Source organism: Neoarius graeffei, chromosome 3 (genome assembly GCF_027579695.1).
Source record: "Neoarius graeffei isolate fNeoGra1 chromosome 3, fNeoGra1.pri, whole genome shotgun sequence".
NCBI classification, from domain to species: domain Eukaryota; kingdom Metazoa; phylum Chordata; class Actinopteri; order Siluriformes; family Ariidae; genus Neoarius; species Neoarius graeffei.
The window spans coordinates 110525944-110541938 of record NC_083571.1 but is presented as its reverse complement, the minus strand read 5'-3'; the positions used below and the strand labels follow the sequence as shown (position 1 = coordinate 110541938).

General features: G+C 41.9%; 1 protein-coding gene across 1 annotated transcript in view; it reads right to left on the bottom strand.

Moving 5' to 3' along the window:
• Positions 1 to 993: 993 nt before the first annotated feature.
• Positions 994 to 15995, bottom strand: part of nek2 (NIMA-related kinase 2) — a 39494-nt gene continuing 24492 nt past the window's right edge. Inside the window, 4 exon segments of the mRNA XM_060916140.1 lie at positions 994 to 1361; positions 1363 to 1429; positions 7593 to 7669; positions 11782 to 11836. Of these exon segments, the coding sequence (XP_060772123.1) occupies positions 1259 to 1361; positions 1363 to 1429; positions 7593 to 7669; positions 11782 to 11836 (302 nt within the window). The 3' untranslated portion in view covers positions 994 to 1258.

The following is a 15995-nucleotide window of genomic DNA, read 5'->3' as shown; positions in this document are numbered from 1 at the left end:
AACAAAACAAACCGGGAAAGTAGGGAAGCGGAAGTGCATGTACAGCGGATGTAGAGTGGACCAATCAGAGCCCTCTTGTCTGCGACGCTGTCTGCGAGGCTTCTGCGGTGGTCACAATTTTTGGGAGGTGCGCGCAGAGCGTCTGCGAGGGGGGGGCTACGCAGACGCCATCTGCGACGCCATCTGCGAGGACTGCGTTGTCAGCATAAATTGGCCTTGACAGTTCCATCATTCTGTCGCTAAACGAACAGCTGATCACACCGAGGTGCTCGCTGAGCGCCCATATTTATTAGTTTGGTCCTGCGTTTCCTTTCCTTCGCAACATAACGTCTTTTCTTCTCACTTTCTGTTACTGTAGTTGGTCTTTCATGTTTCATTCGCACACTCACGTCCTCCATTTTTCTCTCCTGTTTCAAATTTCTATCCCACAATGCCTTGCGTGAACGGGGAAAGCCCACTACGTCATGCATGACGTAGTATCTTGAACTGGGTCATGGTGAAACAAGAAAAAAAAACAAAGAAAAAATGTCAGAGAATTTCAGGCCACGTGGCCTTAAATTCATTAATTGTTCTATTGAAAAAAAACCTAATAAAATTGGAAGTCTGTGATTCGAATTCAGTAGCTTTCGGTCCACTAAACAAAAATAATTGGGTGTTGGGGAAAAATCTTATGACCTAAATGTGAAAAAATCAAAGGCAGTCTACCTTTAAGCTAACCCTACTGGTTACTCCAAATTGTATGAATGTCTGTCTCTCTGTATTAACCCCATGAGAACCTTTTGACCCATCCAGGGTGTTCCCCACCTCTTGCCCAATCTCAGCAGGGATGAGCTCCAGCTCACCTGCAACCTACAGTGGATAAATTAAATCAACTGTACAACATTTTTTTTCCTAATACACGTTTAAAAAACAAAACAAAACTGCACAGCAGAAGCTATTGTGAAAGACAAAAGTTTTCTTTTATTCTCCACAATAAATACACAAGCATTTTTCACAACACTAAAAATAAAATAACTATTAAAGTTAAGCATCAACACTCAAAACACAACGTGAAAAACGATTATCCAGTGTTAGACCTTTGTCCAAATTGCACTTTCTAAAAAACAATAAAAATACATCATTTCTTGAAATCCTTGTTATTAAGCTATATGAAAAGTCACAGACTTAAAACAAGGCTAAATTTTCCAGCAAGGTTGATTTTGTGTGCTGTACAGGAAATAAATCCACAATCACAGAAGCCTTTAGCAGATCTCAGTGTTCACGAATAGCCTGCATGGGCCTCCACTTCTCCTATATTAACAGCCTGCAGTTTCTTAATGAACACGCGCTCCTGAGTTCTGATACCGACTCTCTGCTCAGATCACGTTTTCTTTGGCGTCACCCGCAAAATGGACTTTCTTCTTTCCAGGTGACGCGTTCTCACCCCCACCTGCAAGTCAAGACACGAACATGATCAGCATCACTCACCTGTAAGATAGTGAACTGGAAGAAAGCACCGAGTGTACAAGAACATGAAGGGTGCTTCAGTGAGATTTAAGCAGTAATCCTCTTAACCAGACATTTAATATGGACTCGGAGAACATTTAGAGTATTCATCTATTAAAGCCACTTGATGTGGTCCATTAATGATGTTTCTGCACTTTATTTTCTGTATCCCATTGTCACACATCCACCCCTCCGCCCTTAAATACAGCAGATATAAAAAGTCTACACACCCTGTTAAAACGATAAGTTTTTCTGATGTAAGAAAATGAGACGGGCGGCACGGTGGTGTAGTGGTTAGCGCTGTCGCCTCACAGCAAGAAGGTCCGGGTTCGAGCGCCGTGGCCGGCGAGGGCCTTTCTGTGCGGAGTTTGCATGTTCTCCCCGTGTCCGCGTGGGTTTCCTCCGGGTGCTCCGGTTTCCCCCACAGTCCAAAGACATGCAGGTTAGGCTAACTGGTGACTCTAAATTGACCGTAGGTGTGAATGTGAGTGTGAATGGTTGTCTGTGTCTATGTGTCAGCCCTGTGATGACCTGGCGACTTGTCCAGGGTGTACCCCGCCTTTCGCCCGTAGTCAGCTGGGATAGGCTCCAGCTTGCCTGCGACCCTTAGAACAGGATAAAGCGGCTACAGATAATGAGATGAGATGAGACCACGAAAAATAATTTCAAAATTTTTCCCACCTTTAATGTGACCTATAACCTGTACAATTTAATTGAAAAACAAATCTATTAGGAGGAAAAATATTTTTTTAAAAAACACACACCGTACAATAAGCTGGTTGCATAAGTGTGCACACCCTTAAACTAATACTTTGCCCTTTTGATTTAATTACAGCATTCAGTCTTTTTGGGTCAGGGTCTATCAGCCTGCCACATCTAGACTTGGCAATATTTGCCCACTCTTCCTTGCAAAAGCGCTCCAAATCTGTCAGATTGCGAGGGCGTCTCTTGTGCACAGCCATCTTCAGGTCACCCCACAGATTTTCAATCAGATTTAGGTCTGGGCTCTGGCTGGGCCATTCCAAAACTTTTTTGGGGTCATTGTCGTGCTGAAAGATTAAATTCCTCTTCATCTTCATCTTTCTAGCAGACACCTGAAGGTTTTTGGGCCAAAATTGACTGATATTTAAAACTGTTCATAATTCCCTCCATCTTGACTAAAGCCCCTGTTCCAGCTGAAGAAAAACAACCCCAAAATATGATGCTGCCACCACCATGCTTCACCGTGGGTATGGGGTTCTTTTGGTGATGTGCAGTGTTGTTTTTGCGCCAAACATACCTTTTGGAATCGTAGCCAAAAAGTTCAACCTTGGTTTCATCAGACCATGACACATTTTCCCACATGCTTTTGGGAGAGTTGATTTTTTTTTTTTTGCAAAATTTAGCTGGGCCTGGATGTTTTTCTTTGACCCTACCTCATAGTCCAGACATATGGAGAATACGGGAGATTGTTGTCACATGTAGTACACGACCAGTACTTGCCAGAAATCCCTGCAGCCCCTTCAGTGTTGCTGTAGGCCTCTCGGCAGCCTCCCTGACCAGTTTTCATCTCGTCTTTTCCAGGGCTTTGAACCGGTTCAAGGAACGAAAACGAAAACCGGGAACTTTTTCTATTTCACATGGAACAGAAACGAAACCAGAAACTTTATTATTTTTTATGTTCCGGAACAGAAACGCTTATTAAAAATAATGGTAACCGGTTAATACCGGTTTTTATTTCGTTCCTCAAAGTTTCCGTAGCCTACAAATAAAAAAGCCATTCTTCTCCTGCGCAAGTTTCTATGACCCGCTGGGGTTCACTTCCTGTGTGACGTTCGCTGACTGAATGGAGAGAGCGGGAAGGTGGACTGCTATCACGTCTCCATGTGATAATAAGTGAATTACTGAGTGTCTGAGCAAAGAAGAGCCTGAACGTTGCAACCTCCCTATTGGCTGTTTGTAAAAATGTATCAGTTGTTGCCCTTCCCACGGGAATCATCGCGGGCTCGAGAGACGAGACCTGACGAGTTAGTTCGTTGGTAGCAGAACAAAATGTCTGGACACAAATCGGGTTTTCAGAAAAGGAAAGAAAATAAACGGAGGGTCGAAAATACAAAAAAGGAGGCAGAAAATGCAAAACGAGTTTTAAGGTAGGACAAATGGTTACTTTTCTGAGGCAGCCCGCCGTGGCTGCAGGCTTTCAGTTGTCATTGAATGGTTACTTTTCTGAGGCAGCCCGCCGTGGCTGCCTGAAGCCTTATTTATTATAGCCCATTTAGTTAAAATAGTTGATATAAAATGTTTATAGTTATAGTTATGTGATGGTTGTCCTGATTTAGACTGGGTTTTTTTTTTGGGGGGGGGGTTTGCGCGATGTTGCACCCGGGTCCAGATTAGGGCAGAACCGGCCCTGGCTACATTTCAGGTGTAGTGTGTTTTATGTATGTATGTACTTGCATAGATGTGTACTTGGTCTTCCAATATGGCGCCTAACAAAATCTCACGGCGCGGTGACGTCATGCGGTAGCCCTCTATAGGGCCTGACTAGCCTTTGGTAACACACTAAACGAATTATCTTTCATTTTTGGCACTTTTTCTGTTTGTGTAGATGGGAAGACATACTGAGAATCCAAATCGCCAACATTTGAAATAATAATTGTTTTGAATTATTTCTTGTCTTATTTAATGAAGGTTGTAATAGAATTAGCCTACATTTGGCTTAAGCTGGATGAGACAGAGACATAATTTTATAGCCATTTGTTAAACAGCTGACAGGGAACGTAATTAACCGTTCCGGGAATGACATTTTTTTGTTCTAACCGGTTCGGGAACGTCTATTTAATGGTGGAACCCAAAACCGGAAACGTTAAAATTCCGTTTCTGTTTGGAACGAACCAATAGGAAAAAAATTCTGGTTCAAAGCCCTGGTCTTTTCATCAATTTTGGAGGGACGTCCAGTTCTCAGTAATGTCACTGTTGTCCCATATTCTCTCCACTTCTTGATGACGGTCTTCACTGTGCTCCATGGTATATCTAATGCCGTGGAAATGTTTTTGTTCCCTTCTCCTGACTGATACCTTTCAACAATGAGATCCCTCTGATGCTTTGTAAGCTCTCTGTGAACCCTGGCTTTTGCTGGAGGAGGCAACTGAGTAAATGTCTGAACTTTATTTGGGGTTAATCAGAGTCGTTTTAATTGATGGTGGGTGTGAACCCAAAAAGACTGAATGCTGTAATTAAATCAAAAGGTGCTTCAACAAAGTATTAGTTTAAGGGTGTGCACACTTACGCAACCAGCTTATTGTACGTTTTTTTTATGCCCCCCCCAATAGATTTGTCTGTTTTTCAGTTGAATTATACAGGTTATAAGTCATATTAAAAGTGGGAAAAGTTTTGAAGTTCTTTATCGTGGTCTCTTTTTTTTTTTTAACATCAGAAAAACCGATCATTTTAACGGGATGTGTACACTTTATATCCTCTGCAGTGGATACAATGAAAAATTAAGCGTACTTGTATGATACCAAGCACTAATCTTAAATAAATAAATAAAAACCCTGCCTGTTATTTAGTTTTCTATAGCAGCAGCTCTGACTGATTGTGCCTGCAAGGATTATATTAAAGGCACTTGTTCTCATACTAAATCTGTAGTAACAATGTGCAGTGTCATGTATGGTAGACATACAGTGGGGCAAAAAAGTATTTAGTCAGCCACCGATTGTGCAAGTTCTCCCACTTAAAAAGATGAGAGAGGCCTGTAATTTTCATCATAGGTACACTTCAACTATGAGAGACAGAATGGAGGGAAAGAATCCAGGAAATCACATTGTAGGATTTTTAATGAATTAATTGGTAAATTCCTCGGTTAAATAAGTATTTGGTCACCTACAAACAAGCAAGATTTCTGGCTCTCACAGACCTGTAACAACTTCTTTAAGAGGCTCCTCTGTCCTCCACTCGTTACCTGTATTAATGGCACCTGTTTGAACTCGTTATCAGTATAAAAGACACCTGTCCACAACCTCAAACAGTCACACTCCAAACTCCACTATGGCCAAGACCAAAGAGCTGTCAAAGGACACCAGAAACAAAATTATAGACCTGCACCAGGCTGGGAAGACTGAACCTGCAATAGGTAAGCAGCTTGGTGTGAAGAAATCAACTGTGGGAGCAATTATTAGAAAATGGAAGACATACAAGACTCCCTCGATCTGAGGCTCCACGCAAGATCTCACCCCGTGGGGTCAAAATGATCACAAGAACGGTGAGCAAAAATCCCAGAACCACACGGGGGGACCTAGTGAATGACCTGCAGAGAGCTGGGACCAAAGTAACAAAGGCTACCATCAGTAACACACTACGCCGCCAGGGACTCAAATCCTGTAGTGCCAGACGTGTCCCCCTGCTTAAGCCAGTACATGTCCAGGCCCGTCTGAAGTTTGCTAGAGAGCATTTGGATGATCCAGAAGAGGATTGGGAGAATGTCATATGGTCAGATGAAACCAAAATAGAACTTTTTGGTAAAAACTCAACTTGTCGTGTTTGGAGGAGAAAGAATGCTGAGTTGCATCCAAAGAACACCATACCTACTGTGAAGCATGGGGGTGGAAACATCATGCTTTGGGGCTGTTTTTCTGCAAAGGGACCAGGACGACTGATCCGTGTAAAGGAAAGAATGAATGGGGCCATGTATCGTGAGATTTTGAGTGAAAACCTCCTTCCATCAGCAAGGGCATTGAAGATGAAACGTGGCTGGGTCTTTCAGCATGACAATGATCCCAAACACACCTCCCGGGCAATGAAAGAGTGGTTTCGTAAGAAGCATTTCAAGGTCCTGGAGTGGCCTAGCCAGTCTCCAGATCTCAACCCCATAGAAAATCTTTGGAGGGAGTTGAAAGTCCGTGTTGCCCAGCGACAGCCCCAAAACATCACTGCTCTAGAGGAGATCTGCATGGAGGAATGGGCCAAAATACCAGCAACAGTGTGTGAAAACCTACAGAAAACGTTTGACCTCTGTCATTGCCAACAAAGGGTATATAACAAAGTATTGAGATGAACTTTTGTTATTGACCAAATACTTATTTTCCACCATAATTTGCAAATAAATTCTTTAAAAATCAGACAATGTGATTTCCTGGATTCTTTCCCCCCCATTATGTCTCTCATAGTTGAAGTGTACCTATGATGAAAATTACAGGCCTCTCTCATCTTTTTAAGTGGGAGAACTTGCACAATTGGTGGCTGACTAAATACTTTTTTGCCCCACTGTACAACATTTAAAAGTGTATAGTCATCAATATGAAGTTTTATGGGCGTAGAAGTTTATGTGGCTAGTGGAAGAAATCTCCAGTATCAACACTTGGTACTAATAAATCAGTAACGCTGTAACCAAGTTTAAATACACGGAAGAAAGTTTTTAGGATAAAGGGCTTTTGCAGTTTCTCTAACAGGACAAGCAATTTTTTTTCTTTTTTGCATTATTTACTGTGAGCGAGAGGAGGGAAGGGAAGCTGCTGAAAGGATCATTTTTGATACAGTAGCCGCTGGAAGGTAAATGATCACAGGAACTTGTTTAACAATGCAAATGAATAAAAAAAAAAGTCACATTAATCAATAAAAACATTCGTGTCCTTGTCAATTGCTGTGAGATAAGAAGAATAAAATGTCCGGGTGTGCTGGTGTGGGACGACAAACAACAAAAAACCCAACCCCACCCAGACTTGTTCCTACAACTGCACGTTTTATTCCTGATTCATGACAAAGAATGGTTTTTATTCTGATTCAGAGCTTTCTACATTTTAAGCATTATAAATCCATTTTATCCTTCTTATGCAAGCTCACGAAATGAAATGCTCTGAGATGAAGGATAATTATGATCTTAATCCTGAGAGTCATTGATATTCAGTGTTCTGAAGATCATTTAACAAACGAGCAGCTTGTCTGGAATCTTAAAAATCTTTGTGGCCCTTTTGCAGTCAGATTATGAAATTTTATTAAAAATAAGTTAAAAAATATATATAGATTTTTATATCCACACACGGCACATTCAAAACCATCTAACATTCACATACACAAGCCAGTTAGCTGTTCTGTGTTCAGACTGTACAGCGGCTTCCGCGTCACCTCTGTACCTCTGTGTTCTGTAAACAGTGGAGAGTGCGCCCTCTGCTGCCTCACCACGTTATAGGCCTTCATCAAACTCTCTGCTCTAGAGAGAGAAAGAAAAGAGAGAGAGAGAGAGAGAGAGAGAGATGAATGGACGTGAAGCTGAAGTATACTACTTTAATGGCTAATATTAAACTAATAGCAGTGGTGAATACAAAACACCAACTTGCATAACAGTAAATACTTTTAACCTTCATCCTACCAAGTGGGGTCCATCTGGACCCCGCACCTATATGCTTGTTTGCCATTTTAAAAATGTGTGACATACTGCCTCACCGTTTTATGAATTTGTCGGAATTTATGTCTTAATTAAAACACTAAAGCACCGGAAGATCAGCTTTTTGCATTGTGAAGGTATAATTAATTTGTTACTGGGGTCCAACCGGACCCCAGAGTAAAGTTTATCTGTCTTTCATTTCATAATTGAATAGCACACTGAAAGTTAACTTCTTTTATTTCTTTTATGTTCCATAATGAAACTACCAAGGCATTCCTTCTTGGGGTCCGTGTGGACCCCACTGCTGCAATAAGCACAGGCTGCAAAACAAAAGCCCGAAATTATTTTACAATTACTTTTTTGTTTTAAATTCTGTAAGAAAAGACCTAAGTTGTAATCCAGAATGTTTTACAGCTGCATGAGCTGCAAAAATCATGTATATAATGCCAATTTTTTTTGTGGCGCTATAATTTGCTACGTGTATGCTAGTTATTGCAATATTATTGCAATGTTATTGCATTTATAATACATCATTGATATTCAGCCATAGTGGATTTTGTTCTTCAATAAAGTTATGTCTGTTTGCTGCATTGAATTGGTTCTTACTGCATTGATTTCAAGGTATTCCCTCCTGGGGTCCATACGGACCCCGCCTGGTAGTTTGTGTATGTAAAATTGGCTGGTAGGATGAAGGTTAAGTGTGTTCTTTATGCCTTGGGCCCTTTAGTGTATTGCTGTTATTAATACAAGATGTTCTGAACAAAACTTATCTGGTGATTTTGTCTTTATAAGCTTTAATTTTAAAGAAAAGTATTGGGGTCCAAACGGAGCCCACATGGTAAGATTAAGGTGTAAAATAGCATGGTAGGATGAGGGTTAATTTGGTACTTGTACTAATAATTCAAGTAAATAAAACAAAAGATGAAAATATACTTTATACACTACCATTCAAAAGTCTGGGGTCACTTTGAAATGTCCTTATTTTTGAAAGAAAAGCACTGTTCTTTTCAATGAAGATCACTTTAAACTAATCAGAAATCCACTCTATACATTGCTAATGTGGTAAATGACTATTCTAGCTGCAAATGTCTGGTTTTTGGTGCAATATCTACAGTTGTGCTCAAAATAATAGCAGTGTCTTTAAAAAGGCGAGTAAATGTCAAAATTCTTCAAATCAATTGTACTTTAATGAACACAAATGCATTGGGCATACTGCACATTCTATTTCAAAGCAAGGAAATTGGAAAAAGTAATTACGTTTCATAATATTTCACAGAAAGTCAAGAAATGTAATGTTCAAAAAAAAAATAGCAGTGTTGACATCTTTCTTTGGAAACTCAAAAATGTACCATACAAACTAAGAAATTCTTGAAAATTCAACTTTGCTGAGTATCCTAAACTAATATTTTGTTGCATAACCATGGTTTCTGATAACTGCTTCGCATCTGTGGTGCATGGAGTCGACCGACTTCTGGCAACGGTCAACAGGTATTGCAGCCCAGGTCAATTGTAGTACGTTCCACAATTCCTCTGCATTTCTTGCTTTTGCCTCATGAACAGCATTTTTTATGTCAGCCCACAAGTTTTCTATGGGATTGAGGTCCGGGGATTGTGCTGGCCACTCCATTAGTTGGATGCTGGTTGTCTGGAACCATGATTTTGCTCGCTTGCTGGTGTGTTTGGGGTCATTGTCTTGTTGAAACACCCACTTCAAAGGCATTTCCTCTTCAGCATATGGCAACATGACTTCTTCCAGTATCCTGATGTACTCAAACTGATCCATGATCCCTGGTATGCGGTAAATAGGACCAACACCGTAGTATGAAAAACATCCCCATATCATGATGCTTGCACCACCATGCTTAACAGTCTTCACTGTGTACTGTGGCTTGAATTCTGTGTTTGCAGGACGTCTGACAAACTGTCTGTGACCCTTAGACCCAAAAAGAACAATCTTACTTTCATCTGTTCACAAAAATATTACGCCATTTCTTTTCAGGCCAGTCAATGTGTTCTTTGGCAAATTGTAGCCGCTTCAGCACGTCTTTTCTTTAACAATGGGACTTTGCGGGGGCTTCTTGCTGGTAGATTGGCTTCACATAGACGTCGTCTGATTGTACCAGTACTCACAGGCAAGTTTAGATCTTCTTTGATCCTCCTGGAGCTGATCATTGGCTGAGCCTTTGCCAGTTTGGTTATTCTCCGATCCATTCGAGAAGTTGTTTTTCTTTTTCTTCCTCGTCTTTCTGGTATTGGCTGCCATTTTAAAGCGTTTGATATCATTTTAGCTGAACAGCCTATAAGTTTCTGCACTTCTTTGTAGGTTTTCCCCTCTTTTATCCATTTCTTGATTAAAAGCCGCTCTTCATCAGAACAGTGTCTTGAACGACCCATTTTACTTGGTTTTTCAGGACCAATGCAGGACAGACAGCATATGCAATGTCAGTTGCCTTGATCCTTAAATAAGGACCACCTGTTAACACCTTTTTTTCACAAAATCAATGCCCTCCCTAATTGAACTCACCACTGCTATTTTTTTGAACACAGCCCTTTCAGCTAATCATTCAATTTCACAGAATCAGTAGCATGCACGGCAGGCCTGTTGGGTCTGTTGGTTTTCTATACCTTTACTATACCCTCCAGAAACTTGCTTGCGGTGTAAAGGTTGAAATTTTAACAAAAACAGTGATTTATCTTGCTACTGTTGAGGGACTGCTATTATTTTGAACATAACTGTACATAGGTGTATAGAGGCCAGTGTTGCCAGATTGGGCGGTTTCAAGTGCATTTTGGCGGGTTTTGAACATATTTTGGGCTGGAAAACGTCAGCAGTATCTGGCAACACTGATAGAGGCCCATTTCCAGCAACTCTCACTCCAGTGTTCTAATGGTACAATGTGTTTGCTCATTGCCTCAGAAGGCTAATGGATGATTAGAAAACCCTTGTACAATCATGTTAGCACAGCTGAAAACAGTTGAGCTCTTTAGAGAAGCTATAAAACTGACCTTCCTTTGAGCAGATTGAGTTTCTGGAGCATCACATTTGTGGGGTCGATTAAATGCTCAAAATGGCCAGAAAAATGTCTTGACTATATTTTCTATTCATTTTACAACTTATGGTGGGAAATAAAAGTGTGACTTTTCATGGAAAACACAAAATTGTCTGGGTGACCCCAAACTTTTGAACGGTAGTGTATATTTTTTTATGTCGACAGTTAATGCAACAACACTTATCTATTCGTATGTTAACTAAACTGTAGCAAGGTTGAACATTGTCCTGAAAAAAAAAAAAAAACACTAACATGCGTGTTACAATGGACCCGGTCCTCAAGTAAGAGAGTCCACGTAGTTACTTTCCATGCCCTGACGAACAACAACCACCACCACCTGGACAAACAACCCCCTAAAGATTAAGGGTGGACTATTTGAATATTTCTCATCCACATCCTATCCAGATCCAGGTCACAGGTGCAGCAGTTCAGGTAGAGATGCCTCAGTCCCCCTTGCTCCAGCCACCTCTTCCAGGTGGGGGGGAATACCGAGGCATGCCCAAGCTAGCAGAAACACAATCTCTCCAGCATGTGGGTCTGCCTCAGGGTCTCCTCCCAGGCGGACATGCCTGGAATACCCTCACCGAGGAAGCATTCTAGACGGACACCCGAACATGAACAACCGTAGCTGGTTCCTTTCGATGTGCAGGACCAGTGGCTCTCCTCCGAGCCCCTGCCAAACGTCAGAGTTACTCACCCGGTCACGAAGAGTGAGCCGAAGCATCCTTTGAAGGAAGCTCATTTCCATGATTCTCATTTGTTCGGTCACTACGCACAGCTCATGGCTATATCTCATCTCAGTATTATACAAATAAAAAGTTGTGAAATTTTATTAATGCATAATCTCTCTTTGCTCAAATGCACACTGAATAGAGTTTGAAGGTTTACCTGGTCAGCTTTAAATTTGTTAGTCTCTCTCTGATGCACAGCTCCTGTTCCTTCTCTGCAAGGTGAAGAGAAAACATGAACAATTACAGTGGAGTAACAATGCAGGATCTGGGTGATGAGCATCAGTGGACAGAAGATAGTTTCTCTGTAAAAAGCAGTTACAAAATCAGTGCAGTACAACTGAGAGAGACAGAAAGAGAGAGAGAGAGAGAAAAAAAAAAGTTTGCTGCACTAATGACGCCATTCTGCTCTGCTCATACTCAGCCACACACTTCTCACTCATCTTCACGGTGGAATGTGAATACCTTTGGTCTGAACTGAAAACATTCCATTCGTGTAATCTTAAAGGTCCCATGGCATGAAATTTTCACTTTCTGAGGTTTTTTAACATTAAAATGAGTTCCTCTGACCTTCTTAAGTCACCCCAGTGGCTAGAAATTTCATAATGTGTAAACCAAACTATGCCCAACATTTGAGAATGGCGCGTCAAAACGGCGCATTGATAAACTCTTCCCTTTACTACGTCAGCAAGGGAGATGATCCCTACGCCCCCCCTCTGGATTCCCACCCACTGTATGGATTGCCCCGCCCAGTTGTAATGAGGAGACCATAGAGGACACAACAACATGGCATCACCTAAGCGAGCGAAACATGGAAATTGCGCTGTACATGGATGTGACAACACAGAAAAGAGTCTGTTTTTACTGCCGACGGGAGAGCCCCTGAAGATGCAGTGGCTTAATTTTATTTACTTCAATAATACGCCGTCGAGTCGACCTAAGACGGTGTATGTTTGTCGGAAGCATTTTCCTGAGGAATGTTTCCACAACTTGGGACAGTACAGGGCAGGTTTTGCACATCAACGGTCACTGAAGCCTGGATCCGTACCAAGCATCCCTGCCGCATCAGCAACAAACACCGAACAAGTAAGTGTATAACTGTTAAGTCGTTTTGCCGTGTTTTAAAATCAGTGCCACGTTAGCCTTGCAATGGCTACATTAGCTGTGCAGCTAACCGCTTCCTGCAGTTAGCCAGGTACTCTGCGCTACAAAACCAAAAAGCATGCAGCATGCTCTGTTATAATAGCCAATCAAAACAGTTTTTACAAAGACACCCACATTCTTTTTTTTAAGTCACTCATTCATTTTATTTGTTTGTTCAGTAAAAACCCAAACATTTGTTGAATTTATTTTATTTCCTCGCGTCGCACCTTAATGACGTCAGCGCGCGGTATTTTTCCCTTCGCGGTTTGTTCCTTCTCTCTCGCCATAGTAAGACACCCACATCCGCTTGTTCTGACCCACTGGAGGTAGCGTCACAGTGCTGTTAGCCAATCAGAGGTAACACGTTTACATGTCATGAATATTAATGATAAGACCCGCCCCCACCCTCTACCCTTCCCCGCCTCCTGCTTCTCATTAGCAAAACGACGCACTGGGAAAAGCGCTGAAATGGGGCTTTCTCCCAGGAGGCTATATCTACGTGCCGAGGGTTCATTTCGAGAAAGGCTGCGGATATAACATCCGGAAACCTCCACGAGCCCGTTTAAAGCATCAACAAACCACCATGCCATGGGACCTTTAATATAAATGAGACTGAAACGTTCTGCGTGTAGAAATATCCAAGAGCTTTTACAAACGTCTACAAGTTGTTAGACATTAGAGGAGGCGATTCCATGCTGATGTTCTTTTCTTAATATTAAAAGGTAGACGACCTTTCAGGTTTTTCAATTGTAGGTCATAAAAAGAATTTCCCCCGACACGTAATTATTTTTGTTTAGTGGACTGAAAGCTACCGAATGCGAATCACAGACTTCCAATTCTATTTGTATTTTTTAATAGAACAATTAATGAATTTATCTCCACGTGGCCCTAAATTCTCCGCTATTTTTTCCTGCTTCACCGTGACCCAATTCAAGATACTACGTCATGCATGACGTGGCGAGCTTTCCCTGTTCGCGCAAGGCATTGTGGGATACAAATTTGAAACAGGAGAGAAAAATGGAGGACGTGAGTGTGCGAATGAAACGGGAAAGACCGACTACAGTAACGGAAAGAAAGCGAGAAGAAAAGACGTTATGTTCTATACGAAGGAAAGGAAACGCAGGGCCAAACTAATAAATAAATATCGGCGCTCAGTGAGCACCTCGGTGTGATCAGCTGTTTGTTTAGCGACAGAATGATGGAACTGTCAGTGCACGCTCAAAGGTAAACCTGTGCATGAGCACACGGAATTCCTCCGTCTGCTTGACTGTGTGAAGCGAGCAATTTCATGCACGTTATTTGCTAGAGTCCCCTCAAAGCACAGGCGATTGCTCTAAGACAACGAGGGAGGCTCAGCCTCCTCTAAAAATGACAAACATCGTGTAGGATGAATTGCGCTAGGCTTATGTTATAGCCGACCTTATAACATTGCTATTTCAGATCCAGAATCATAGAAATATATGTGCTCAACCCACTACAGTGCGAAATCATTCCGTTATAACTTTCCCCAGTTCGCCTAATGTGCGCGTGAGTTTCTCCCCCTCGTGACAGCGCGATGCAGCCCAGCCTCAGTGGATTGGGAGCTCTGTGCTTGTCAATCTCAAAATGCAAGACGATTATTGGACAAATACTGCGAAAATGCCCGCCCACGGAGTCTCATGGATTCCCAGCCTCAATGGACTTCAACGGCATTTGGGAGCTATGCGCTTTTCAATCTCAAAATGCAAGACTGTTATTGGACAAATACTGCGAAAATGCCCGCCCACGGACTCCGAGCCTCACATGGGAGGGACATGGCAGTTTCCGCGAGGAGACTGGTGATTGGTGAAAGCGGCCGGATATTTTCTTTGATTGACAGCTCGTTTCAACTATAGACAGGCAGCGGTACAGTGTTGCCAGATTGGGCGGTTTTAAGTGCATTTTGGCGGGTTTTGAACATATTTTGGGCTGGATAACTTCAGCAGTATCTGGCAACATCATTTCAGTCCCATGCGGATTTGCAAGTGCTGTGGTGTATTGCAAGAGATCGGCTTACATTTCGATTTCATTCATTACATACGGTTTCTACCAGCTTTTTTAGTTTGTATATATTTTCATTGTAAATAAAAAGTGTAAATATAGTGTTGTCAAGTTTGCTATCTTAGTTCCAGAAATTTCGTTTATTTGAGTGACTGAACTTGAGGGGGCTAGTCAGCTAGCAAGAAAGCTGCGCACGGATGCCAAGCATTGCTGATTTAATTTTGGCGAAGCCATTTGCCAGTCTTCCTTTCGAGGAAAAAATTAAAATTAAAGAGCAGGGTAGACCAACGCCTCAAATTGACTTGGTGAAAAAGGTAGGGAATAATACTCGTTCCTTTCAGCTCTCCTGGTACGAGAAAGTGAATTGGCTAACAGCAAGTGACCCACATCAACAACAGTAAATAGGCTACTTTAGTAATATGTCATGGATGGACCAAAAATATAGAATCTATTTAAAATGTTTATGCTGAGTATATTATATTGGAATATATATTTTTCTGGATATGAATTAAACACAGCTACAATTTGGAAAATATTTTTAAACAAAAACACAGCCGAGGTCAATTTTTAAACAACATGCCACAATTTTAAAATATAAAATGTTAAAATATACCCCTCCCCCCCAACACCACCATCATGTATATTGGACAGTAGGCTAATGGGCCAAAAGAACCTGTTATTTCACAGTTTGTGACGCTGCCAACAATCAGCCAGATCAGAGGCAAGAGTATGAGCAAAACTGATGTGTTTTTTCTTTTAAAATCTGGAAATATCGTAACCGACCAGCCTCCCGTTTGAAAGACTACCAGCCGCCACTGCCACAAAGGTATCCGGTTATTTAGCACAAATCCAAAAGTCTTTTAGCACAAGTTCTAAAGTCTCTGAGCACAACCATGTTCTTTAGCATAACTCTGGAAGGGGTTTATTATGATTGCTTAGGGACTGTGTTAAGCTGGGCGGCACAGTGGTGTAGTGGTTAGCGCTGTCGCCTCACAGCCCCGTGGCCGGCGAAGGCCTTTCTGTGCGGAGTTTGCATGTTCTCCCCGTGTCCGCGTGGGTTTCCTCCGGGTGCTCCGGTTTCCCCCACAGTCCAAAGACATGCAGGTTAGGTTAACTGGTGACTCTAAATTGAGCGTAGGTGTGAATGTGAGTGTGAATGGTTGTCTGTGTCTATGTGTCAGCCCTGTGATGACCTGGCGACTTGTCCAGGGT